General features: G+C 45.0%; 1 protein-coding gene across 1 annotated transcript in view; it reads right to left on the reverse strand.

Moving 5' to 3' along the window:
* Positions 1-27788, reverse strand: part of NDUFA10 (NADH:ubiquinone oxidoreductase subunit A10) — a 38103-nt gene that overhangs the window by 5374 nt on the left and 4941 nt on the right. The window contains exons 4-9 of the mRNA XM_080670458.1: positions 27670-27756; positions 24368-24489; positions 22807-22886; positions 20824-20878; positions 18701-18786; positions 2891-2999 (exon numbers count right to left, since the gene is read on the reverse strand). Coding sequence (XP_080526584.1) covers positions 2891-2999; positions 18701-18786; positions 20824-20878; positions 22807-22886; positions 24368-24489; positions 27670-27756 — 539 coding nt within the window. The remainder of the gene's footprint in view (positions 1-2890; positions 3000-18700; positions 18787-20823; positions 20879-22806; positions 22887-24367; positions 24490-27669; positions 27757-27788) is intronic.

Below are 27788 nucleotides of genomic sequence, written 5' to 3' on the forward strand. Positions count from 1 at the left end.
CTGAAACATACGCTCCGTGAAGACATGACTAATCTGGTTCTCTGGGTCTCCTCAACTTCTCGACCTTAGGCTTTCCACTCCCTCTGTGCTTACAGAGGTCACCAGCACCGTGACTTCAAATGTCAACCACATGCTGATGACTTCTAAATTCATAGTTACAACTCTCACTTACTGGCAGACTCCAAATCCATTAGACCTGTTAACATCTCCTCACGGGGATACTAAGTGTCTCGAACGTACCATGTCCAACAGTGAATTCTTGATTTTTCCCTGAAGCCTGTACCTCTGTGTTGTCCAGTATCAGCCAATTCCCACCCCAAGAGTTCCAGTTTCTGAGCCCTAATGCAGCAGTCAGCTCACTTCTCTCTCCCACTTTCCAACACCAAATCTCAACAGATCCTGGAGGTTCTACCCACGATATGACTTTTCCAAAGTTGTACGATGACTCTGCCCTCTGACATGTACTCTGTGAACAGCCTCCTTATGCTCCCCCTACTTCGCCTGCACCCTTGGCCAATCTGCTCTCAAGTTAGAGACAGAACATTCCCAAGACATAGTGTGTCAAACACGTCCTCCTTCTTGCCATGTCCTACCCAGGACAAGCCATCTCTCCCTTACCACTTGTCCCTTCCCTCCCTCTGCTCTAGCACAGTCCTCCTTCCTGTGTCTGAATTGTACAGGAAAAGCCTCCCCTCAGCCCTGCATCTGGGGCTCCCCACTCAGTGCCCCAGCCACTCCCACCTCCTGCATCTCTGCCCACACTCCTCCTTCTTGTGAGGCCTTCCTGGGCCACAACCAAGATCTTTAAGTTCAGCTCCCCTCTCAGTGGCTCTGTCCTAACCTCTGCTGGAAATTTAATTTTTGTCCACAGCACTCGTCACCACTGTTCAACCAGTTTTGTTTTACTTTTTGTTTTATTTCCTTCCACTGTGATGTAAGCTCTGCAAGGGCCAGGATCATGCCCATCTTAGGCACTGCTGTCCCGTGTCTAAGATAGTCTGACACTAGTATTCACTCAATAAACATGTAGTGGAACGAGTAACTGAGATAATGAACAAATGGCACAAATGTGTGACAGAACAAGATGGAAGAGCCTGGCGTCTACAGAACCTGACATCAGGAGAGTGTGGCTGCTGACATCATCCAAAGTCACCTCCCCACTGGGTCCACAGCTTCATACCCATGTGCCACTGCTTTTTTATTTTATTTTTAAAGGACACTTCACACCAGTAATACAAGTAGAAAGCCAGTACCCTCATCATAAACAATAGAGCATGAAAAAAACCTATAAAAATGAAGCTAAGTTACTAATTCCACACACACATCAATGACTACAAAATTCCTGAGCTTGCCTTGTTCCTTTGTATAAAAGTGAGACCATCAGAAGTGAGCCAGATGCTAAAGATATAATCAGAATAATTTTTTTAATTTAAAGGGCAAAACTTTCTCACTAGTAATTTATGTATGTTTTTAAATCCTCTCTCCGCACAGCACATTAAGTCCCCAGGCCCCAGTGGTCTGGACTAACAGACAGCACTGAGCGACCACAGATGCCCTCCAGGCTGTGATGACAGCAGACTCTGCAGGAGCCAGATTAGCACATTACAGGATCTGAACTCGATCTGAGTCCGGGAAGGGCTGTGTGGTCAGCTGCCTCTGCATATTATGAAGAGGGGCTATAGGGCCAGGCTGGGCCAGGCAGGAAGCTTCAGGACAAACTGAAGTAAGATCATGGAGGCTGCACAGAGGCGTAAGTGTGATGCCAGAAGAAAACGAAGCCATTTGTAAGATGGACTCCACAGGACCTGGTGAGCCATTAAATGCAGAGTGAGTGGGAACATCGCCAAGCAGGTTTCCTGGCCTTTGCAAGAGGCAGAGGTGGCACAGCTAGCCTTGCCACGACCAAACCGTAGACCCGCACAGCTCCCCTCAGACAGACGCAGACTCTGCAAGTACACCCAGAGGCCAGCACGAAACATGCAAACATACCCACTGTAGGTAACTCTGAGTTTCCTAAAATTTCTACACTGAATAAAATCACTTCCAAAACAACTAGAAGAACTTACTTAAAAGAAAATGCCAAGGACCTCAAGTAAGAAAGGAAGTGGTGGGACATACTGGGACACCCAATCACTTCAAGCAATTTGCAAGCCTCAACTCCAAGAATTATAGTTGTCCGAAAGTATTTAACTATTTACCCGAATGCTGCCTGCTTAGCTTGTCTAATTTAAATACAATCATTTCACATGTTTGCCATTAACAACCCCAACCACAGCTGATGGAGAAAGGGCTCATGTTCCGACTCTTCCACTGGTACCAGCATTCCAGAGAAGGCTCTCTCTCATTCACCCACTGGGTTCCAAACTAGAACCGATGCATGTTCTCTAAGTTCATGGAATCTTGCCTGAAATGACTCCCCAAACCATTGTGAAAATAATTCACTAAAAAGGTATGGAAATCAGATAAGACCAATAAAGCAGCTGACCCTCCTGACCTCTGCCCTCACTGCTGTCCACCTGGGCCACCCCTCTACTATTTATGGACCATGAAGAGCAAGGCAACAGCAGAAGTTGGTATTAATGACATGGAGATAAAGCTAAGGAACTCAGAACATTTTTACACCAAGATAACATGCTAACGATGAAATGTCGCTTGCACACACACTGCCCAGAACATCTTCCTCTTCATGACCTGGCCGTCTGAGGAGCCATGTCAGCTTTACAGACCAGGATAAAGGGAGAAAAGGAGAATCATTTCAATGAAAAGAAAGCTCTTTCACTGAAAAGAAACCAATCAAAACAACGACCAGAATCATTTTTCAGAGAAGCGATGTTGTTCCCAGTTGTTTGAGACCCACAGCAGGTCAGCTCTCTGGCTTCAAAGGTCTCACCTCTAAGAATTCGTGGAAGACTCGGGCACTCTGGTGAGCTCCAATCGTGATTTCTGGGAGATAGATTGGAATGGTCGTGTAATTCAGCACCTTCAACTTATCCTGAACCCTAGGAAATAAGACAAACATGGATCACACTAAACCATCAACATAATGAAATAAGCTGTAAGGCTGGTTTTTAAACACATCCATATTAAAAAATTAATACATTCAAGTAAATGCCACTCATTCCCAAGCAGTCATCTTGAAGCACAACTTTCACCCCAAAGACCATCTGCTCTTTGTGGCGCTGCTCTTGGAATGACTTTCACAGCCTGAGTGGAGTCTTTCAAAAGCCTCAGTGGCCAGATGACTACCTTTGGGAATGGATACAAATTGGAAACATAAAAAAGGAGCCACAGTGTGCTTTATTTATTTATTTTTAAAAAATATTCTTCTTTATTGATTTCAGAGAGGAAGAGAGAGGGAAAGAGACAGAAACATCAGTGATGAGAATCACTGATCGGCTGCCACCTGCATATCCCGTACTGGGGATCAAGCCCACAACCCAGGCATGTGCCCTTGGCCAGAATCGAACCTGGGACCCTTCAGTTCGCAGGCTAACACTCTATCCACTGAGCCAAACCAGCCAGGGCCCATAGTGTGCTTTAAATATAGGCATAGCAGGAATAAAAAGGTAACAAACACCATATATTTCAATGTCATGTACAGTGTCCTCATTCAAAACTTGCAAAATGAATGAGTTTTGAGAGAAAGAGCCTTGAATCAGGTGGGTCCGCCAGGTTGACAGCACAGCATCATGCCTGCCACTCTCCCAAAGGCCAACACCATCTGCAGGATTTGCAGGATCAGGGCTCTGAGACTCAGGGTGTGGGGAGTGGGGGTGTGTTCCCACACAGGACGGGCTGTTGTGCCAGTGCTCATAACAGGTCTAGCCCTCTGCCTTTCTCGGCACTGATAAATACAAATCATAAGGTCATCTCCTTGTTTCTCCATTTTGTTTTGCTGGATGCTAAAATATTTATACTTCTGTAATTTGCTTAAATTAAATTTAGTCTGAATATAACCACTATACTTGAAGATGAAAAGCATTTTTGGGGCTTTTAGAAAGAAACATTAAAATAAAGTCTCCTTTCTTAAGGGCTCAAAACAAAGAAAATAATTATTTTAAATGGCCACTTTTCCATTAAGGAGTTATAATGGCAGATGTTTCTGCTTGTAATGGCCCAAATGGAAGTTTTTTAAATGTCTCTGGCTTTCAGCCACTTGGTGAGAGCAAGTCCAGACCTACCAGGCAAACCCAAGCCTGTCCCCACACTACGGGCAGGCCCCACTGCATTTGGAATAGCCCGATCTGATCCAGGGCTCAGTGATCCTCTGTCCCTCTCCCACAGAGAGCTACAGAGCACCAGAACTCACGGTAGGTGAGTGGACAGCAGGTAAAGGCATACCCAGGTGTCACAGTAAAAGTCACATCACTCGTGCAATGACTGAATAATCCCCCAACCAGATATCGCTCCGGAAATTCTGCCAGGATAACTGACTGCTTGCCTAGGATCCCGACGTGGACTTCACCTACCATGCACATGGCTGTAGTGCACACAACTCAGACCAGAATTTTTCTCTTCTAAGAGTATTTGGTTTTAGAATACATTTCAAAGCATATACCAAAAATGTAAAAATACACATCTTTTTATTTTTAACACAAATAGATTTTATTCTTATTATACAAGGACAATTTTTTAAAGTGATCTCACAATAAACAGTTTCAAGTGAAAATGAAGTTCGTATGTTTAAATGTTAACAAATACCAAGGTCCGTAAGATTTGGTTTTCTCTACAGCTTGAAAATCCTAAAAAAAAATTGTGGAAAATTTGAAAGGACTTGCTGGCTTGGCCTGGGAACTTGAGAGGAACGCACAGAGCAACAGCGCCATCTATGTTTGATTTGGCAGAACTATATTTTCACATAACCTCCCCAAAGGGATGGACCTGGACAAACACGCTTCAAACTGTTTTTGAAGATTAAAAAAGTATCTGTGACTGTTCAGACTTTTTTAAACTGGCTATACTGCTCCTTAAGTGCCTCACTATGAGCCTGAATTGTGACCTCAGGAGACGTCTTTATCTCTAATCATCTATAGACAGATTGAAGATAAGGAAGGAATGAGGACAACAGGAAGCCATAATTTTATGACCCAGAAAGCCAAAGCAATGAAACAAAACATTCTGTTCACAGAGCACTCAGTCTGATTAAGGAGAACTCAAACTGGCTGAGAGTAATATAGCCTCTTAACATCATGAGCCAAAGTGCATTTAAATGAGATTAAATGTACTCAAGTTTGGTTTATAATATGAGGTGCTAGATCACGTATTTTAAAACAAAATGTGAAAAGACAAAAACAACAACAGTAAATTATGTTTTATGACTCAACTGTTCCCCAGTTAACAGAATGTCTATACTTTCTCCTAAAACACATCCAAAGCATCTTTTTAGTCTTTCCTGAAGTGTGAAGTCCTGTGTGGAGCACTACATTTCTGATCCCACACTCACAACTCAGTTCTGCAGCACTGGACATGCACATCAGAAAGACGTCCTCCAGGAGCCACGGAACACAGGACTCAAAGAGGGAGGGCTCTGGGGGAGCAGCAAGAAGGCAGAGGCCCGGCTGCTAACCACTCAGCACAAGAGTGAAGCCGACAGCATGGGCACTAGTAAGTTATGGATCATAGCTATGAGCACAGAGTGCTCTCAAGGTTGAAAACCAGTTACCACTCCGCATCAGCACACACAAACATAATTACACACTGACACAGGTAACTGAGACGGTACAACATTGCTCTTAACCAGTAATTTGGTCAAGTTCTGGACAAAATGAGTATAACTAGTAAATGGCATGTTTACAGTAACTATCTCAGAAAATTGGTCATAATTTTTACTTGAGTCCCCCAAATTAAGAAGTGGTACAGGAAAACAAACACCACTACAACTGTAAACTGTTATGAAATATTTTTGGGGAGAGGGCAGAGGAGCACGAACTGGGAGAAGGATAGAACAAGAACATTTGCAATAAATGAACTGAAACAATTGAATGTTATAATTGTGAGCTTTGCGGGAATTATAGGATCTTTATGCTCTGATAACCACACAACTAAGTAATTACTAAAATTATGATTATAAGACAGGAATTTTGGACACAGTCTAGAATGATTCCAGACTGTGTTCAGAAAATGACACTATTACCAATGGAAAGACTCAAAAAGTGATTGCACATGGCCCAGTCTCCAAAGAATGTCAGGAGAGTCACCTCTTATTTGATACTAGAGCAGTGGTCGGCAAACCGCGGCTCGCGAGCCACATGCGGCTCGCGAGCCGCGGTTTGCTGCTCTGTTGACTGATGAGTTTGCCGACCACTGTACTAGAGGCCCGATGCACAAAATTTGTGCGGGGGAGGGGGGGTCCCTTAGCCCAGCCTGCACACTCTCCAATCCAGGATCCTTCTCACAATCCTGGACCACTGGCTCCTAATTGTTCACCTGCCTGTCTGCCTGGTTGCCCCTAACTGACCCCCCCTGCCATCCTGATAGCCCCTCCTCACTGCCTCTGTGTACCAGCCTGATCACCCCTAACTGCCCCCCCGCCGCCGGCCTGGTCACCCCTAATTGCCCCCCGCTGCTGGCAAGGTTGCCCCCAACTGTCCCCTCCCTACCGTCCTGGTCACTCCTAACTGCCCCCACCCCTGCTGGCCTGGTCACCCCTTACTGCCCCCCCCGCCGGTCTGGTTGCCCCTAACTGCGCCCCCTGCCAACCTGGTCACCCCTCACAGCCCCCCACCGGCCTGGTCGCCCCACGCAGCCTGCTGTTCAGTCATTTGGTTGTTCCTCACTAATCCCCTGCTGGCCTGGTCACCCCACACAGCCTGCTTGTTCGGTCATTTGGTCGTGCCACACTAACCCCCCCTGCCGGCCTGGTTGCAGGCAGCCATCTTGTGAGGGCATGACAGTCAATTTGCATATCACCTCTTTATTATCTAGGATTTCGCATATTTTGACCAACAGAAGCTGATACTAACAAGAATCACATATAAATCCACATACAATAATAGCCTGGAAAAGTTGAGGGGAGGTTTCCAGGAAAAACAAAGGTGATTACAGTTTTAGAAGATAGCTCAGATTTTCACATATTTCCTGGTGGGGGAGGGAGACTTGTGAGGCACCCTGATGGGCAGACCAGAGGGTTAGGACTGTGAATTAATCCTAGAAAGTGAGACTTGGCCCCCTGACTAAACACAGCTCTGCCACTTCAGGACCTGGTGTAAGGAGAAAAGTGTCCCTATGACATTCTGATGAAAATTGACCTGATGGGCATGTGCACAGGGGATGAGTGGGATGAAGGAGTAACTGACTGGAGGACTGCAGATGGCGAATGAGGGGATCAAACCCCAACAGCAGCAGAAGTAATGAAAGAGGAATGTAAGGGGAAAAAATCACTGGAGACAAACACATGACTTTAGGGTGGGATTTCAGGAAAGGAACAAGACCAGGAGATGAAAGCAGGGTTCAGGCAAGTGACAGCTGAACTAGGAGGCAACATTCAACCAGGACTTACGCCTGAGCTGATGAGAGCCTCGAGGGAGGGTAAGATGATCATGCACAAGACCACAGGGAGGTGCCAAGAGCCAGACCACACCTTCCAGACCACTGTCACATGACCATGGCCTGTCAGAGCTCTGAGACCTGTTTTCCCTACCTGTGAAATGAGGAGAGCCCCCACCTGGCAAGAGTGCTGTGGAATCATGAGTTTCTGAAAGACCTTCCAGATACAGTGTTGACAAGAAGAGTGACTATGATTAAGGCTGAGAACTCAAGACATCAGACCTAGAGCTGGAACACTATGCAGCAGTTAAAGAAAAGATGTAGATTTTTAAAGCAAGATTCAGAATAATCCTATCTAATAAAAGAGTAATATGCAAATTAACCATCACTCCGCTACACCCACAAGCCATGCCCACCAGCCACACCCACCAGCCAATTAGGGCAAGTATGCAAATTAGCCCAACCAATATGGCGGTTAATTTGCATATCCAGGAGCACAGCGAAGACTGAAGACAGCGTAGAAGAAGAAAGCGAAGCGTTGCTGAAGGGAGCGAAGCTGCAGAGAAGCAAGCAAGCAGGGCTGCAGAGAAGGGAGGGAAGCAGACCAACTCAGGAAGCCCTATTGCAGGAATCTTCCTGCAACGGGCCTCTAGTACTGTATAAAATATCATTTAGGGACATTTACAAAAACATCTAGACAAAAAAATTAATATAATCATCTAAACAAAAGAGAAAGCTGACCAAAGAGCTTTAGAAAACTAAGAGGATTTCCAGTTTCAGCTCTGAGAAGTAAAGTGCCTGAAAGCCACCATTCTTGCCCTGCATGTCGTCCACCAGAACCCACTTTAAATACAAAGACTCAGTTGGAAGTTAAGAGATGGAGGAGGACAGACCCTACCTACACAAATCAAAGGCTGGAATAGTTCTATCAATTTCAGACAAAGCAGACTTCAGAACTAGAAAAATTACCCGGGATAAAGAGGGGCATTAGGTAATGATAAGTGAGCTCATTCTCCAAGAAGAAATAACAACCCTAAACACCCATGCACCTAACAACATGGCATCAAAATGCATGAGGCAAAAATGAACAAAAAGAAAGAGAAACTCAAAAGAGAAAAAGACAAGCCTGATATGTTAGCTGAAAACCTAAATGCTTCTCCTTCAGTGTCTGACAGACCCAGCAGACAGGAAGCAGTGAGGAAACAGGGGATCCGAACACCCGTCCATCAGCCCACCTCACATTTATAAAACATTCCATTCAATAACAGCAGAATCCACCTTCTCATGTTCAACTGGAACATCAATCAAGATCAAAAAACACTGATCACACAGAACATCTCACCCAATACAACAGAGTAGAAATCATACAAAGCAAGTTCTCAGATCACAATGGAATGAAACTAGAGAAATTTATAGCACTAAAGGTATATATTAGAAAAAGACTTGAAATCAATCTTCTAAGCTTCTACCTTAGAAAACTAAAGCAAGAAGGGTAACTGAAACCTAAAGGAAGCAGATTAAAGAAAAAGAAGTAATAAAAACTCTAGAGTATGTATCAATGACATTGAAAACAGAAAAATAATCAAGAACATCAACAAACAAAAAGCAGATTCTTTTAAAAAATCAATAAATATGACAAAATTTATAGAGGACAAATAAATAGCCAATAAAAATATAAATTATTTGAAGTTCAGAGTTTGTAAAATGCAAAATAAAGCAAATAATTTTCTCTGGTATCAAAATCACAAGATTTTGTTTGCTTTTTATTTTAACTACTAGAGGCCCAGTGCACAAATTCATGCACAGGTAGAGTCCAGCCGGCACGGCCCTGATTGGGGTGGATCGGGGCCGGGCCTGTTGGGAGGAGACAGCAGTAGGCTGGCCGGCTGGCCCACCCCAATCGGGGCCAAATCAGGGCCAGGCCAGCCGGGGGGAGGGACTGCGGGCGATTGGCCGGCAGGTCCTGACCCTGATTGGAGTGGGGGGACCAATCGGGGGAGGGGCTGCAGGCGGTAGACGACGGCCTTGCAGCCTTGCCCCTGATCGGACGGGGGGTGGGGGGGCTGACCGGGGGGTAGAGCAGGCTGGGGGAGGGGCCATGGGCCGATTGGGGTGGTGGGGACTGATTGGGGGGTGGGGCTGGCTGGGGGGAGGGGCCGTGGATGGTTGGCTGGCCGGCCCCACTCCTGATTGGTGTGTGGGGAGGGCCGATGAGGGATGGGGTCAGCTGGGGGGAAGGGCAGCGGGTGGTTGGCTGGCCAGCCCTGCCCCTGATCGGAGTAGGGGGGCCCACTGGGGGCGGGGCTGGCTGGGGGGAGGGGCCGCGAGCCCATGGGATGGGGGGGCCAATCGGGAGTGGGGCCATCCAAGGGGAGGGGCCACAGGTGGTTGGCCAGCCGGCCCCGCCCCCTACTGGGGTAAGGGGGGCAGTTGGGAGGTGGGGCCGGCCAGGGGGGAGGGGCTGTGGGTCGATCAGGGTGGTGTGGGCCCATCAGGGGTGGGGACGGCCGGGGGAGGGGCCATGGAAGGTTGGCCGGCGGACCCCACCCTCATCAGCCCGTTTGCTGGCCGTAGTGGACATCATAGCAACCAGTGGGCATCATAGCGACCGGTAGTTCCATTACAGCATTCAGGTCACTGGCTTTTTATATATATAGATACTGTCTTCATAAGGACTTTCAGAAGACAGGTATGAGCTTGCAAACTGGCACACATTTTCTGGAGAATAATTTTAGAATATATCAGGAGTTGTAAAATGCATTCATACTATCTAGCCAGTAACTCCACTTTTATACCTTAAGCGAGTAACCTGAAATGGGACAAAAATGTGTACAATATGCTCATTACTGTACTATGGATTTGAAGAAATTGAAATGACTGGAAAGATCAATATTTAAGAGATGGTGTATCTCAGGGCTGACAAACTCTCAGTAAAGGGCCAGACAGTAAGAACTTTAGGCTTTGAGGCCTATATATAGTTGCTGTCATGCATACCTTTTTCCTTACAATCCTTTAAAAATGTGAGGACCACTCTGTGCAGCTGAGGGCTGGATTTGGCCCCCAAGCTGTGGTTTGCTACCCCTGATTTCTATCTCAGCCAATAAATTCAATAGCAGACACGAAGGGCCATTAAAAATAAAAATTCTAAGGGGGAAAAAAATGGTGGTGGTATAGACAGATGTGTTCCGAGCCTTGTCCCACAGCAGAAAGAAAGAACAGCTGAGGGTTGCATGAGGAGTGTTTGCTGGCAAGTTAAGGGACAGCTAAACTCCAGGAGAAGGTGGGGGACTGCTAGACGGGGTTCCCCTGACCAGGCAGCCCCCACTGCGGCTGGGTCCCCTCCCGGAGCTATAGGCTCGGACACGGAGACTGCGCCATCTTGAAAGGGAAAGTGGAGCTTATCAGAAGCCTGAAAATCCACAACTGCGGCACCCACTCAACAGCTGCGAGCCCCAGAACACCAGTCCCCAATTGGCGCAAACACGCGGATTCAGAGGAGCTCTACACTCCACCATGGAAAGGTCAGATTTCGCCTGGGATAAGGTGAGGTCTCTGGTCCTGGCGGGAGAGAGGAACACGCGTTTTGCAAAAGCTGGAGGACCAGGGAAGTCTGTGCCTAGAAAAATCTGTGGCTGTTGGGGCTTGCGTGAACCCTGAATGTGGAAGGTGGTCCTCAGAGCTGCTAACAAAAGGAATCTCTAAAAAGCAACCCATTTTGATCTGACATGCAGGGACAGTCTAAGAATTTCAAAGGTGTGCCGGCTGCTTAGACTTGCGCGCAGACCCATTGTTCGCACACTTGGGCTTTTTCCTCTTCAAATCCTTGCTTCTGATTACTAAGCCCAATACATAGGATCACCCAGTTGGGGACACCCTGGGAGACTGCAGGGGAAAGTTGTTTTTCTGGAACCTGATGATCGGAGCAGGGAGTGACCATCGGAGAGCCAGCTCTGAGGCAGCCCACTTCCACAAACCGGTATTGAGTGCCACAGGGAAAGAAGGATGTAAATACAGGCTAGAGAGGCCTAAGAGATCCAGAAGTCAATCCAGAAACACTGCCACCCAGGGGCTGAATCACAAATTGACTCTTGTGTAATCAAAAATAAAGGAATATGAGAAATTAAGACACACCGCCTGCTTAAAAATCAGGACTGGCTTACAACACTGAGGAGCAGTAGAACGCAGGGAACTGCCATACTGTCTGGACTGAGAAACAGGCATGCCAAACACAACAATAGAGGAAGTGAATGACCTTCACTACTGCACATTTTATTTTTTTTTATTTTTTACTTTTATATTTTTATTTTCATTTTTTGCATCTTTTACTCAAGAAACTAATTTTTTTTCTTTTTTCCTCACTTGATTTTACCTTTTTAATTATTACATTTTTATTTTCAATCAGTACCATTACTACTACTATTTTACCTTTTTTTTTTTAAAAGTATCATTTTATTTTCTCTTTATTTTACTTTGGGATTAGTGTTCTACATGCTAGTTTCATCTTTCCTTTAGCATTGTTTTACTCTATCTCAACTCTACCTTTATGCCATCACTCTCTTCCTAACCTTTCCCCTTTTGGTGTCCTGTTTCTCTTACCCCTTTCCTGCTTTAGATTTTTCCTATTCTTTCTGTTTACCCCCTGATAAAATTTCACCCTACTTATATATCTAATCTACAATCCCCTGCTCCAAGTCCATACACATCTCTCTCTTCACTGTCTTAACTATCCAAAAAATTGTTTTTCTCTCTGTCCTTTTATTGTTGTTTACTTGAATGTTGATTATATCGAATTTTTATGCTTTTATGTGAGATTGTTTTGCTTATTCTTTTTTTTTTGTTTGTTGGGAATTTTTTTGTTTGTTTTGTTTTTGTTTGTTTTTTACTTCTGTTTTCCCTTGCCTCACTTGATATTAGTTGGTGTAGTAGTTTGTATTAATCCTGAGGTACTTGTTGCTGGCATTTGCTGGGATTAGTGGTTGTTCTATTGGAGTTTTCTCCCCACATATATAGTTTGTTCCCCTTTCTCTCTTAGTCTCTTTCTTGTCTCTCTTTTTTTTTTCCTTTTTCCAATTTCATTTTGACACTCCTTTTTTTTTCTTTTCTTTCTTTCTTTTTCCTCTTCTCCTTTCTCTCCTATCCCCTAATTTGCCTTTCTCTGGTGGTCACCTTTATTGGAAGTTATTAATATCGTGAATACATTTCTGTTCAGTGCCTTGTGTGTTGTACCTGGTTGTGTTGTATTTTGTGCCTTTATATCAACGCAGGAGAGAGAGAACTACATAACCAGACATCTGGAGAAGAGAGACCATGGGGAGACAAAGAAACAGCCCGCATATGAAAGAAAAGCGGGCATCACCAGAAAAGGAAGTAAACGAAATGGAGGCAAGCAACCTTCCAGAGAAAGAATTCAGAGAAATGGTCATAAGGTGGCTGAAAAAAATGGAAGACAAATTCGACAATATGAGTAAGAACCAAGAGAAATGAAGAAGAACCAAGAAGAAATGAAAAATGACATCGCTGCTGTAAAGAACTCAATAGAAAGCATCAAGAGTAGACTAGAAGAAGCAGAGGACTGGATCAGTGAGCTAGAAGACAAGATGGGAAAAAAATACCCAAGTAGAGCAGCTTCTAGAAAAAAAAATTAAAAAACAGGAGGAGAGCCTAAGGGAACTTTGGGACAACACGAAACAAAACAACATCCACATAAAGGGGTTCCAGAAGGAAATGAAACTGAGCAAGAAATAGAAAACCTGTTTGAAGAAATAATGACAGAAAACTTCCCTGATATGGGAAGAAAAAACCCACATAAATCCAAGAAGCTCACAGAGTCCCAAGCAAAATGAACCCCAAAAGACCGATGCCAAGGCACATTATAATTAAATTGGCAAACACCAATGACACAATAAGAATCTTAAAAGCGGCAAGAGAGAGACAGAAAGTTACATACAAAGGAACCCCCATCAGACTAGCAACTGATTTCTCAACAGAAACTCATCAGGCCAGAAGGGAGTGTAATGAAATATACAAAGTCATGCAAAGGAAGGGTCTGAATCCAAGAATACTGTACCCAGCAAGCCTATCAATAAAAATTGAAGGTGAAATCAGGAGCATCACAGACAAAAAAGGACTAAGGGAATTTATTACCACCAAACCAGCAATGCAAGAAATGCTAAAGAGTCTGCTGTAAAAAAAAAAAAGAAATAGGAAGAGAAGAAGGAACACAGGGGTAAAGAATAAAAATGGTGACAAATAAGCACCTATCAATAATAACTTTAAATGTAAATAGATTAAATGCCCCAATCAAAAGACATAGGGTAATGGATTGGATAAGAAAACAAGACCCATATATCTACTGTCTACAAGAAACCCATCTCAGAAAAAAAGACGCACATAGACTGAGGGTGAAGGGATGGAAAAAGGTCTTCCAGATGAATGGCAATGGAAAAAAAAAGCTGGGGTAGCAATACTTATATCTGACAAATTAGATCTCAAAGTGAAGGACGTAACAAGAGATAAGGAAGGCCACTTCATAATACTAAAGGGAGCAATCCAACAAGATGAAATAACTCTGGTAAACATATATGCACCCAATACAGGAGCACCCAAATACATAAAAAATCTCCGGGAGGATATCAAGGGAGAGATTGACAGCAATACAATCATAGTAGGAGACTTTAATACCCCATTATCACCATTGGACAAATCCTCTAAACAAAAAAATCAGCAAAGAAACATCAATCCTAAATGACTCTCTAGACCAGATGGAATTAATTGACATCTTCAGAACATTTCACCACAAAGCCACAGAATATACATTCTTCTCAAGTGCACATGGGTCATTTTCAAAGATAGACCATATGTTGGGACATAGGCAAAGTCTCTTCAAATTCAAGAAGATAGAAATCATATCAAGCATCTTCTCAGACCACAGTGGCATAAAGCTGGAAATCAACTACAATTAAAACAATCCAAAAAAATCAAACACATGGAGACTAAACAGCATGCTATTAAACAATGACTGGGTTATCAGAGAGATCAAGGAAGAAATAAAAAACATCATGGCAACAAATGACAATGAAAACACAACAATCCAAAATCTATGGGACACTGCGAAAGCAGTCTTGAGAGGGAAGTTCATAGCTCTACAAGCATACTGCAAAAAACAAGAAACAACGGTAATAAATTACCTAACCCTACAACTCAAAGAGTTAGAAAAAGAGCCACAAGAAAAGCCCAGTGTAAGCAGAAGGAAGGAAATAATAAAGGTCAGAGCGGAGTTAAATGACATAGAGACCAAAGAAACAATACAAAAGATCAAAAAAACCAAGAGCTGGTTCTTTGAAAGGATAAACAAGATTGATGAACCTCTAGCCAGGCTCACCAAGAAGCAAAGAGAGAGGACCCAAATAAACACAATCAGAAATGAAAGAGGAGAAATAACAACAGACCCCACAGAAATACAAAGGATTGTTAAAAAATACTACAAACAACTCTATTCCAACAAACTGGACAACCTGGAGGAAATGGACATATTCCTAGAAAAATATAACCTTCCAAAACTCAATCAGGAAGACTCTAAACATCTCAGTAGGCCAATAACTATGGAAGAAATTGAAGCAGTCATCAAAAAGCTTCCGGCAAACAAAAGCCCGGAGCCAGACGGCTTCACAGGAGAGTTTTACCAAACATTCAAGGAAGAACTAAAACCTATCCTCCTCAGACTATTCCAAAAAATTCAAGAGGAAGGAACACTTCCAAGCTCCTTCTATGAAGCCAGCATCACCCTAATACCAAAGCCAGATAAAGACAACACAATGAAAGAGAATTACAGGCCAATATCCCTCATGAACGTAGATGCCAAAATCCTCAACAAAATTCTAGCAAATTGGATCCAGCAGTACATCAGAAAGATCATACGCCATGACCTAGTAGGATTTATCCCAGGAATGCAAGGATGGTACAATATCTGCAAATCAATTAACATGATACATCACATAAACAAATTGAGAGATAAAAATCACATAGTCATATCAATTGATGCAGAAAAAGCATTTGACAAAATCCAACACCCTTTCTTGATAAAAACTCTCAACAAGGTGGGAATAGAAGGATCATACCTCAACATAATAAAAGCTATATATGATAAACCCACAGCTAACATACTCAATGGGCAAAAACTAAAACCATTTCCCCTAAGAACAGGAACAAGACAGGGATGCCCACTCTCACCACTCCTGTTTGACACAGTACTGGAAGTATTAGCCAATGCAATTAGACAAGAAGAAGAAATAAAAGGCATCCAAATTGGAAAAGAAGAAGTAAAGCTGTCCTTATTTGCAGATGACATGATATTGTACATAAAAAACCTGAAAGACTCCATCAAAAAACTAACAGACTTAATAAATGAATTCGGCAATGTAACAGGATACAAAATTAACACCAAGAAATGTATGGCATTTCTATACACCAATAGTGAACTTACAGAAAGAGAGCTTAAAAAAGCAATCCCATTTACCATCGCACCATAAAAGATACCTAGGAATAAACTTAACCAAGGAGGTAAAAGACCTATACATGGAAAACTACAGGATACTGAAAAAAGAGATAGAGGAAGACGTAAACAGATGGAAGAACATACCATGTTCATGGATTGGGAGAATCAACATCATTAAAATGTCCATACTACCCAAAGCAATCTATAGATCCAATGCACTCCCCATTAAAATACCAATGGCATATTTCACAGACCTAGAAAGAACTCTCCAAAAATTCATCTGGAATAACAAAAGACCCTGAATAGCCACAGCAATCCTGAGAAAGAAGAACAAAGTAGTGAGATCTCAATACCAGATTTCAAGCTGTACTACAAAGCCACTGTCCTCAAAACAGCCTGGTTCTGGCACAAGAACAGACATATAGATTAATGGAATAGAATAGAGAATCCAGGTATCGACCCAAACCACTATGCACAATTAATATTTGACAAAGGAGGTATGAACATACAATGGAGTCAAGACAGTCTCTTTAATAAATGGTGTTGGGAAAATTGGACAGATACATGCAAAAAAATGAAACTAGATAACCAACTTACACCATACACAAAAATTAACTCAAAATGGATATAGGACTTAAACATAAGACGGGAAACCATAAAAATACTAGAGGAATCCACAGGCAACAAAATCTCAGACATATGCCTAAAGAACTTCTTCACTGACACTGCCCCTAGGGCAATGGAAGCCAAAGAGAAAATAAACAAATGGGACTACATCAAAATAAAAAGCTTTTTCACAGCAACAGAAACCATCAACAAAACAACAAGAAACCCCACTGTATGGGAGAACATATTTGCAAATGTTATCACTGATAAAGGTTTAATCTCCAACATCTACAGGCAGCTTATACAACTTAATTAAAGGAAGATAAGTGATCCAATAAAAAAATGGGAAACGGACCTAAATAGAATCTTTTCGAAAGAAGACAGAAGGAAGGCCAAGAGACATATGAAAACATGCTCAAAGTCACTAATTATTCGAGAGATGCAAATCAAAACGACAATGCGGTACCATCTCACACCTGTCAGAATGGCTATCATCAACAAATCAACAAACGACAAGTGTTGGCGAGGATGCGGAGAAAAAGGAACCCTCGTGCACTGCTGGTGGGAATACAGACTGGTGCAGCCACTGTGGACAACAGTATGGAGTTTCCTCAAAAAACTGAAAATGGAACTCCCATCTGACCCAGTAATCCCACTCCTAGGAATATATACTAAGAAACTAGAAACACCAATCAGAAAGGATATATACACCCCATGTTCATAGCAGCACAATTCACCATAGCTAAGATTTGGAAACAGCCTAGGTGCCCGTCAGCAGATGACTGGATCAGAAAACTATGGTATATCTACACAATGGAATACTATGCTGCCATAAAAAAGAAAGAATTCTTACCATTTGTAGCAATCTGGATGGAATTGGAGAACATTATGCTAAGTGAAATAAGCCAGTCAATGAAAGAAAAATACCACATGATCTCACTTATTTGTGGATAATAAAAAACATTATAAACTGATGAACAAAAAGATAGATACAGAGGCTGTAAAGCATCAAACATACTGTCAAATTACAGCGGGAAGGTTAGGGAGAGGTGGGGGAAATAAGAGATCAACTGAAGGACTTATATGCATGCATATAAGAATAACCAACGGATGCAAAGCATTGAGGGGTGAGGGCATGTATGGGAGTGGGGTGGGGGGGGCAATGGTAAGATATGTACATATATAATACCTTAATAAAAATTTAAAAAAATAAAAAATAAAAATTCTAAATACTTAATAAACTAGGGACATGCTCATGATACTAAAAACAGAAAACAAAGATATATGCAAGATAATTTTTATTTAGAAATATATAAGCACACACATTAAAAAAAAAAAGATTGCAAGAACCAGCATTAAACTGTTAGCACTGGCTTCTGTGGTGGCAGAATCATAGGCGATTTCATTGTAATATGGGCTTTAGTTTCACAGCTTTCCATTATGAGTGGATGTGACTTTGACCTCTGATCCCTTGATCTGCCATCTTTTCCGTGTCCCTCACCCTCCTTACCAGGTTAAACCACTCACTCCTCCACTCTCCTCTACTCCAGCCACACTGGCTGGGCTGCTGGGCACACTCTCCCACCAAGCTCCAGCCCAGGACCTATCCGTGACCCAGCCTCCCTGTCCCATGCTCACCCCCAGATACCACAGAACCACTCCCTGCGTCACTCGGGCCTCTTCAGAAAACAGGCCTTTCTCACACCTTCCCCAACAGCATTTTCAGTCACTTGCTGTCCCGTTACCCAGGGTTGCCTTCCTTCAGCCTTTAGTACCGACACAGTTCTATTGATGTGGGTATTCTATCTCCCCCACAAAATATATGTTTGATGGGATGAGGTGTTTTACTTGATACTAATTCCTTTACATCTGAAACAGTGCCTGGCACATGGTGAAGGTAAAGTAGCTGCTGAATTAATAACACAATCAATCAATTCAATATCAGATCACAGCCAGTTTGGAAAGAAAGAAGAAATCTGCCTCAGTACAGGGTGGCCTGTTAATACCTAACTTGAAACATAATTACTTCACAAATCCATGTCTGCAGCAGGCAACATATCAAACTCAAACACCAGCCCTCCGCATCCCGGCCGTTCTCAATGTCCCCATACTCACAGCATTCGCAGATGGTGGAAGGTGCTGTCACTCTGGTCGAGCCACGGCCCCTTGTCAAACGTGAGGTATTCAATGTCCTCCACCACCTGGACAGTGGGAATTCCAATTTTAATGGAAAGTCTCATTTTAAATGACACAACACTTTAATACACCATAAACTACAAATATTTGGCAGGAAGAATCACACCATAAAAATGAAAAAGAAAGGGAGTCCAAACAGATGGCCTTCAGTGAGGAGGGGGACTGAGTGATGACCCCTCAATGTGGGCGTCTTGCCCAGCTGACACAGGAGACATTACCTGATAGTCTGGGGGAAAAGAGGCAGGTAAGAAAGAGTCAGACTAGGTCAGAGACCTGCATTTGTAACAGACTACTCACTTCCTCCCAAGCAACTTCATTCCAGGAGCAACAGAATAATAAGGAAGTGAATGCATTCCTTTGCGAAGTCCTATGACCCACATTCTCAGCCCAAAGCCTGCAGCCAGGAGCAGCCTGGCCTCCCAGAGGAGCACCTTTAGGATGCACTCTCCCCAAACACACCCAACTGGGAGAAGTCATCTAAGTCTCAAGAATTTGGATATCCTATATAATAAAAGGCTAATATGCAAATCAACCAAATGGTGGAATGACTGGTCGCTATGATGCGCAATGACCACCGGGGGCAGATGCTCAATGCAGGAGCTGCCCCCTGGTGGTCAGTGCACTCCCACAGGGGTGTGCCACTCAGCCAGAAGCCCTGAGTCAGGCTCATGGCTGGCGAGCGCAGCAGCAGTGGGAGCCTCTTCTGCCTCTGTGGCAGCGCTCAGGATGTCTGACTGCTGGCTTAGACTTGCTCCCCAGGGGAGTGGGCCTAAGCCATCAGTTGGACATCCCCCAAGGGTTCCTGGACTGCGAGAGGGCACGGCCGGGCTGAGGGACACTGCCCCCCGCCTCCGAGTGCATGAATTTCATGCACTGGGCCTCTAGTATTCTATAAGAACTCAAATGATGACAAGCTTAGAGCTAAAATGCATCACTCTTCTTCTCAAACACATGCCATCTATTCTGTCAAACATTTCACAATAACCTAAAACAAGTCAGCACTACAAACACAGAAGGCTGAGAAGGAATTAAATGTGGCTGAATCAGTGGAAGAGCAGAATAAATCAAACCTAAAAGGAACTCTCAAGCCGGCCCAGAGCCAGCTGAACACAGGCCTCCCACAGGAGAGCCCTGCTCTCTCTCCTTCGAGCCAGAAGGCAGCTCAGGGTGTTTCATAGGGAAGCAGGCAGGTCTGTGATACTTCCGCTATGTCACCACCTGCAGCTCAACCCCAGATCACAAAATCTGTTTCTTCTTCTAAAATTCTTAACTTTTTTAGTAATTTATGCTTTTTTTTCATGTTCTTAACTAATTTTTTTGAGAGAGAGAGGGAAGGAGAGGGTTAGAGAGACAGAAACAACAATGATGAGAGAGAAACATCATCAGTCGGCTGCCTCCTGCACACCCCTACCAGGGATCAAGCCCACAACCCAGGTATGTGCCCTGACCAGAAATTGAACCGGTGACTTCTTGGTTCAATACATACACACACACACACATGTGAGCACGCACGTGCACCTGTTTCTGGACTCTGTGCTGTTCCATTCATCTACTCATTTATTCTAGTATTAGTACCACAGTGCTTTCATTGCCATAATTTTGTAATATGCTTTTGTATTTGGGAGGGCAAATGTTCTTATATTACTCTTTTTCAAAATTTTTTGGCTATTACTCATTAATTATACTGAGATTCACTTGAATTTTTATAAAATGCACCTACTAATTTGGGGGAAGCCGGTGTCTTGACATACTAAATCTTCCTTGTTAACTAAATCAAGTTTCAGTGTTACCTTCTGTATCATATATCTGGAACAGGTAACTCACAGTTCTTTGTATCCACCACTTCATCATTTTAAGATCACAGAAGCAGAATTATTTACAAGAAAATAATGTCCAGAGAGTGTGATGGGTGTGGAATTCCCTTTGATTGTAAAACACAGCTGTTTCCCAGACTACTGAGAACTGAACTGATAATCTGATTTGCAAGAAGCTTATACATGAATTGGATTTAATAATCACAAACTTTTCAGTCATTTTCTTACCTTTTCTTCATCTTGAGCTTCCCTTACACTGTACTGTAAAACTTCACATTTTTCACTGTAGAAAAAGAGGAAAGTCAGTGTAAATTTTCCAAGCTTGTATTACTGTACAAACGAGCACTTAACCTTGAAGTTGCCACTACAAACAGGAACAGGTCACATCCTTGAACTGGGCGCTGGGCTGGGCCTGCACTGGCCCATGGCCTGACTGGGTCAGGAGGACAAGTTACAAGTAGGAATGTGCCTGTGACTGGACAGTGACAACAGCAGGTCTGCTCCTGCCTTCCCTGCTGCTTCCACCCCACAAGTGTGAGAAACCAGAGCCACCTGTGTTTACAGAGAGCAGGGCACACAAGTCACCTGCACTAGTACAAAGGAGGCCAGGGCCTCAGTGAGACATGTGCACTGACAGCAGCCCAGTGGTCACGGTGGACACACACACAGATTACCTGAGCTGCTGGAATCTAGAATTTCAGAGGCAAATGAACCATCAAAATAAGCTGTTTCAATCAAACTATGCAACAGGACAGCAACTCCCTTCCCTTTGTCCTTGGCACTGCAAAACCATGGTTGGATCCCAGAGAGAAGGGGACAACAGAGTGCCATTTACTCTGCCCACTTCATCTCCACACGGCCGTTAGAGACCTGCTCACCCAGCCAGGAGATGACTGAAAGCTGCAAGCTGGTAAGACTATACCTTACCAGTGAAGGAGGCTGCCTGCTTACATTCCAGACCAACTAGATGGAGACCCTAGGCCATATCTGGCCAGAGGCCTGCAAGGCCACCTTAGAGCCCATTCCTGAAGGGGACAGCAGAATGCTGAGGATAGACTATGTTTCCCACAGATCATCCACAGCAGACACAGGGACATTTTCTCATTTAGGCGTCCCTACACCAGAGCACCATCCTATTCATGGGATGTAACCTATAGAATAAAAACCTCAAGAATTCACAAGCTATACTCAAACTGAGATCCACATGAGACCCGCTACTATGGTGCCAAACATCACCACCTCTGCAGACCATGGTCAACAGGCTGCTGGTTTCATTCACAGTTTTACTTCTGTGTTGTAAGAACTAGCTGTAGGCATAGGTGTGTGTGTGATCTAACTTTTCCAGATGAACACCACACTGTAACAGATTTTACACTGCTGCTCATGCTCCCTCTTGTCCATACTTGCCTCCTGCATGCGTTTCTCCTCCTGACCCTGTTGTTTAAACAGACAGTCTGCACATGGATGAAGTTGATTCTGCCCAGCAGCTCGTGGTATATGGATTTACAGGAGCCACTTAACCCAAGCACCGATTGAGATTCCATTTAAAGTATCCACAGACACTGCTTATCTTTTTTTCTTTTTCTTTTTTTTTTTAATATATTTTATTGCTTTTTTACAGAGAGGAAGGGAGAGGGACAGAGAGCCAGAAACATCGATGAGAGAGAAACATCGATCAGCTGCCTCCTGCACACCTCCCACTGGGGATGCGCCCGCAACCAAGGTACATGCCCTTGACCGGAATCGAACCTGGGACTTTTCAGTCCGCAGGCCGACCCTCTATCCACTGAGCCAAACCGGTTAGGGTGACACTGCTTATCTTCACGCTTGTCTATACTGGTTCCCTGAACACCACCAAGCAACCCTCCTAGGTCAGTGTGAATGTGTAGTTGCCACCTAAAGTAAAAACATGAGAGTTTTCTCATGCTGAAACCCGTGATGAAATAGAGCTTCAGTTTACTTAAAGCATAAAAAAAATTCTAAAACTATAACAAGACAAGAAATGTTTTGACAAAATAAGCAAACCGAAAAACAAACCAACCAACCAAAACCCCCGCCAGATCACACAGAAAGTATGCTGTCATTCTTGCTTAACAGCAGATTAAACACCCAGACAACATTCCTGCACACAGAGAGCTCCCTGGGCAGCGGGGCGTCACGACCTGTGTGTGAAAGACTGTGGTCCCATAGATAGTCACGTCCTTGGCTCACCTCATTTCAGGAAGGAAGGTCTTCTTATAGGCATTCTCGATGTCCTGAAGATAGGCAGAGGTGATCTTCATCTCATGTGGCTAAACAAACAGAAGAGTGCAGGTATGAAGGCTCAGCCTTCTCTGCCTTTACCTGTGCAGGTATGAACTGTGGACACAATCAGTGGCCAGCATTTTCTTAGAACTCGTGCTGGGCGCTGCAGGGACTCTGGGTGATAGGAAGCGGCCTTGGGACCAGTTAGGATTACTCTCATATTCATCTCAATGTCAAAGAGAAGGTCCTTCCTTGGCTGGTTTGGCTCAATGGCTAGCAGGGGTGGGCAAACTTTTTGACTCGAGGGCCACAATGGGTTCTTAAACTGGACCGGAGGGCCGGAACAAAAGCATGGATGGAGTGTTTGTGTGAACTAATATAAATTCAAAGTAAAGGAGCGGAGGGGAGAGGAAGAGAACCCTCCGCTCTTTCGGCTCCGCAGGCCGGATAGAACAGCCGAATGGGCCGGATCCGGCCCGCGGGCAGTAGTTTGCCCATGGCTGGGCTAGAGCGTCGGCCTGCGGACTGAAGGGTCCCGGTTCGGTTCCAGTCAAGGGCACATGTCCGGGTTGCAGGCTCGATCCCCAATAGGAGGCGTGCAGGAGGCAGCCAATCAATGATTCTCTCTCATCACTGATGTTTCTATCTCTCTCTCTCCCTCTCCCTTCCTCTATGAAATCAATAAAAATATATTTAAAAAAAATATGGTCCTTCTTCCCCAGGAAAATGTTCCCTGTGGGAGTGACATTTCCAAACAGGAAGCAGTCCCAGGGCACGTGGTCCTTATCAGTTACCCTTGTCCCCATCATGCTGCAGAGCCAGCGCCACTAACCCAGTCCCAACCAAGGCCACAGAGAGTAAATGGATATGTGTGAGATGACTGTTCTACTCTTCAGTAAGCAGGAAAAGAGTTAAACAGACAGTAGTGGGATACAGAAATCAGTTTTGATTCATAGGAAAATAAGAGGCATGAAATCCCCATTAGAGAGCAAAAGGTACGCGGCTGAGGGGAGTCCTGTTAGCAGACCTTCTGTCCTACAGAATGGTTTACAACAGTGGTCGCCAACCTTTCAGACTCGGACCACCAGTAGTCTGTGGACCACTGGTTGGCGACCACTGCTCCAAAGGTTTCCTTAAACAAACGGTCGCCAACCTTTCGGACCTCATCGACCAGTGGTCCGTGGACCACCTGATGGCGACCACTGCTCCAAAGGTTTCCTTAAACCAGCGGTCGCCAGTCTTTCAGACCTCACTGACTACCAGTGGTCCGTGGACCCCCGGTTGGTGACTGATGGTTTAGAAGACACAAAGGGGACAACAGTGGGCTAGCACTGGGGACTGGAGGGCACTGGTGGAGAGCAGCAACTGGTCAGAGGCCCTTCAGTCCTTGTGAAAGTGCCCGCTCTCTCGGGGCCTTGTGTGCCCCACCCTGTGAACCCCAGCAGTCATTTCTGCCTCCTGCAGATGTCCCTGTGAGAGACAAGGAGGGTGCAGAACGGAGATAGGCCTCAATGAAAAGCTGACTTACATCTCCCTTCTTCTGAATCTGAGCTTGGACCTCTGGAACGGGTATGTCGATGTAGATCACCAGGTGAGGAGGCAGGTACTCACAGATGGTCACTTTCTTCACCTCATTGTAGTGGTCCACACCTGGCACACATAAGAGAGGCGCCATCTCTCATCTAAGAGTCCAATGTAGAGGTTTCTAAAACATACTCTTCTTCAAACACAAGGACAAAGGCATATGCACTTCTCAGAGCCAGTCAGCTATCAGTGCAGCTGCACACCGGCCCTGGGATGGCTCTGCAGGTGCCAGGGGCCCTAGCACAGCAACTCTGCACTTCCACATCCCTAAAGTACCAGGCCCAGAGAGATCATGCTGGCATTTAAACCCTGACTTTAACAGCCTTAGGATTTTTAAATGTGTCTTGGACACACTTAACACATTGCGGACAGATCACAGAATGCTCGCTTCATATTACACAGTGTTTTACAAAGTATCATATTTTAAAAAGATATTAGCTTGTAAGAACATGTAATAAATAACTTCAAAATGCAAGGGGTATTTATTTTTAAAGCGTGCCTTTAACATTTATGTAAAACGTTTTTTGTACTCGTTCAATAGAAACTTATCTGGCCATTGGGTAAAGCTAGCAATAAAACTACTGGTCTGCAATGTGTTAAGGGTCCACCTTTACTTCCTAGGCAACAGGGATGGGTCATATACACCTCTTATATGTGTATTTATTTCTTCATCATAACAGATCTTCTCTAAGGAGTAAAAGATACTTCACATACTTCGTTTTTCAAATAACTCAACTGAAATAACGTCGCTACATTTCTCCGGGCTCAGTGTGTTTCAGTAAATTTATTCAGCTATACAGAGCTACCCATCCTAGTTGTCATTGCAGAGAATAAACTGAAGATAGCAAGCCTATTAGGACTGTGATGCTAAGGAATATGCCTGCTGCTATGAAGAAGAGCACAGCTGGACAGTAGCAGAAACCCACCGAAGGGCACACTGCAGGTCACTGGAATGGAGCCACCACCCTTGCCCACACAGGAGCACTGTCAAGAAAGCATGGTCTGCACACTGTCATGTGGTGGAAACGTCCAGAAGTGACAAATTTTGTGATCACACTAAGATGCATGGAAAGAAAACTGTCTTGCTGTAAAGCAAACACTCAGGTGACCACTCCTGGCAGCTCTGGTATTCAAGGCAATTCAGGACAGGCTGCTGGTCCGAGGCAGCTGGGAAACACGAGAGACTAGTGAGGAGGTGGAATCAGTGAATGGCCAAGGCTCACTGTGGATGCTGCTCCCCTGACCATAACCACCTAACATTTGTCCATGCAGAGAACACTCGGCCTGAGTTTGCTTCCCATCCACTCACCCTGGAACCAGGCCCATCCCTCCCACCATCAGGTTAGAGCTCCCTTCAGATGCTTCCTCTATATTCCTGTTCATGTTCCCATTTCTTAGGCAATCTCACCTCCTTGTATGCCACCTACCCGCAAGTGATCTCTTTCCCCCAACCCAGCACTGCAATGACTCTTGCAGTGTGGCACTGACTGTCCCCCACTACCCTACTGGCCCTATGTGTATTTCTGACCATTCTGGCGCAATTCTGCACTGGCCTTCCTTCCTGGAACCTAAAAGCCCCGAAGGATTCCAGTCTCAGGCTTCACCTCTCACTCTGTGGGCTCTGGGCTCTGCAGTGCTGACCCATCTCATCTCTAGCCCAGACCACTGCTCAGGACTTTAGCTCAGACACGCAGCTGCCTTGAAGACATCGCCACAGCTCTCTCACAAGAATCTGACTCGGCATGTTCAGCTGCTGCCCTTGCGGGTCCTCCTCCCAGGCAGGTCCACTTTTACTCTCCCCACGTTCTGAGCCCAAGAACACAGAGCTGACCCCAAGCTTGCCATGTGCACCTGCTTTGTCTCAGATCCACCCACCTCAGCAGGCTGCCCTACTGCCCCGTGTGGCCCTCACCCTACGATACACTCATCCTCCTCCAATTTCCTCTCACCAGACATCCCTCCAGATACATGAACTCAAATCTCACCACATCCCTCACATGCCTAAAACACTACAGGGGCTCCTCAGTCCTTTCAGGAAAAGTCCTAGCATCCTAGCTGAGGGGCAGCCCCTCCTCGTGCACCGTCCTCACTCACCCTGCTGCACTGCGCAGGGCTCACCAGGGTTCACTCTCCAAGGACGCCATCACAACACACCATGTCCCAGCTGGTTAGACGTCCTGTATGCTACCACAGCACCCGGACAATACCAAGGACCCACATGCATTTTACTGCAACCAGCCACCTGTGCTGCTTTAACACTGCCTCCCCACTGCAGGACAGGGGAGCCTCTGATACATCTTCATCTCCCTGGCACCTGAGACAGAGCCTGCACACAGCCTGCCCTCCAGAAGGCTGCTGACTGACTATAACTGCCACTCAGTATGTCCAGCGGGGGTCAGTACCATGGTCAGAGGCCAGGGCTTTGGCTGATCCTTGTACAGGCATGCAGTGGACACCCTCAACAGCAGGGCAGGTAGGCACACAGGAGCAGACAGCCTGGCCTCACTCATCACTGGTATGCCTCCGCCCGCCCCCCATTCACTAACCAACAATGCTTACTCTGCCCTCCAGAGATAAGTCACCCCCTCCCCCCCTCCAGCGGGCAGAGCACACAGGAAAAGGTCCATAGGCAGACTGACATGGCCTTTTCCGGGCCCCACCCTGCCCTGCCCACCCCGCCCAGCACACTCCTGGGTACAATAACCGGGCCCTACAGGGCAAGCTTCTATCACCTCTTGTGGTCAGACGACCTTTACCCAGGTCTTTATTCCTGTTCACATGTCACTTGTCAGACTCTGAGCAATACCCCACACAGAGCTACTGTCCCTAAAAGCCTCAGTGCAGCACCCTATTGGAGAGAAAGGGTGGTGATAATACCAGCTGTCACCAGGTGTAGGCACGAGAGATGAAAGACACCTAATTACATAATACACTAGAAAGTGCACAGTTCAGGGAAATTAAATCTATTGACCAAAGAAAAGTAGCTTAGGTGTCCTGCTAGACAGAGCAGAGAGCCAGGGGGTTTCTTGGAGAAGGCCGTGTGGGAGCTGGGGATTCAGCTGTGTGCTCACAGCCCAGGACATCACTCCACTTTCACAGATGTAACCCTAGGGGAGAGAGGGTGGAGGAGCCATTTGTTTCCTGTGGAGTTACTAAATAATGGCAGATGTTCCCAGAATGCACACCAGCTAAAGGTGGTATATCACAGCCCTGACAACCCAGGAGCTGGCTCGAGATGGAACTCACACTGCCTCCGGATGAAGCCCTGCTTGTACATCGCCTCCAGGAACACAAAGTCGCTGTAGATGGAGCGCTCCAACACGACACCCTGCCCTGTTTCAAGGAGGGAAACAGACACCAAAAAT

Source organism: Plecotus auritus, assembly GCF_963455305.1.
Source record: "Plecotus auritus genome assembly, chromosome: 5".
NCBI lineage: Eukaryota > Metazoa > Chordata > Mammalia > Chiroptera > Vespertilionidae > Plecotus > Plecotus auritus.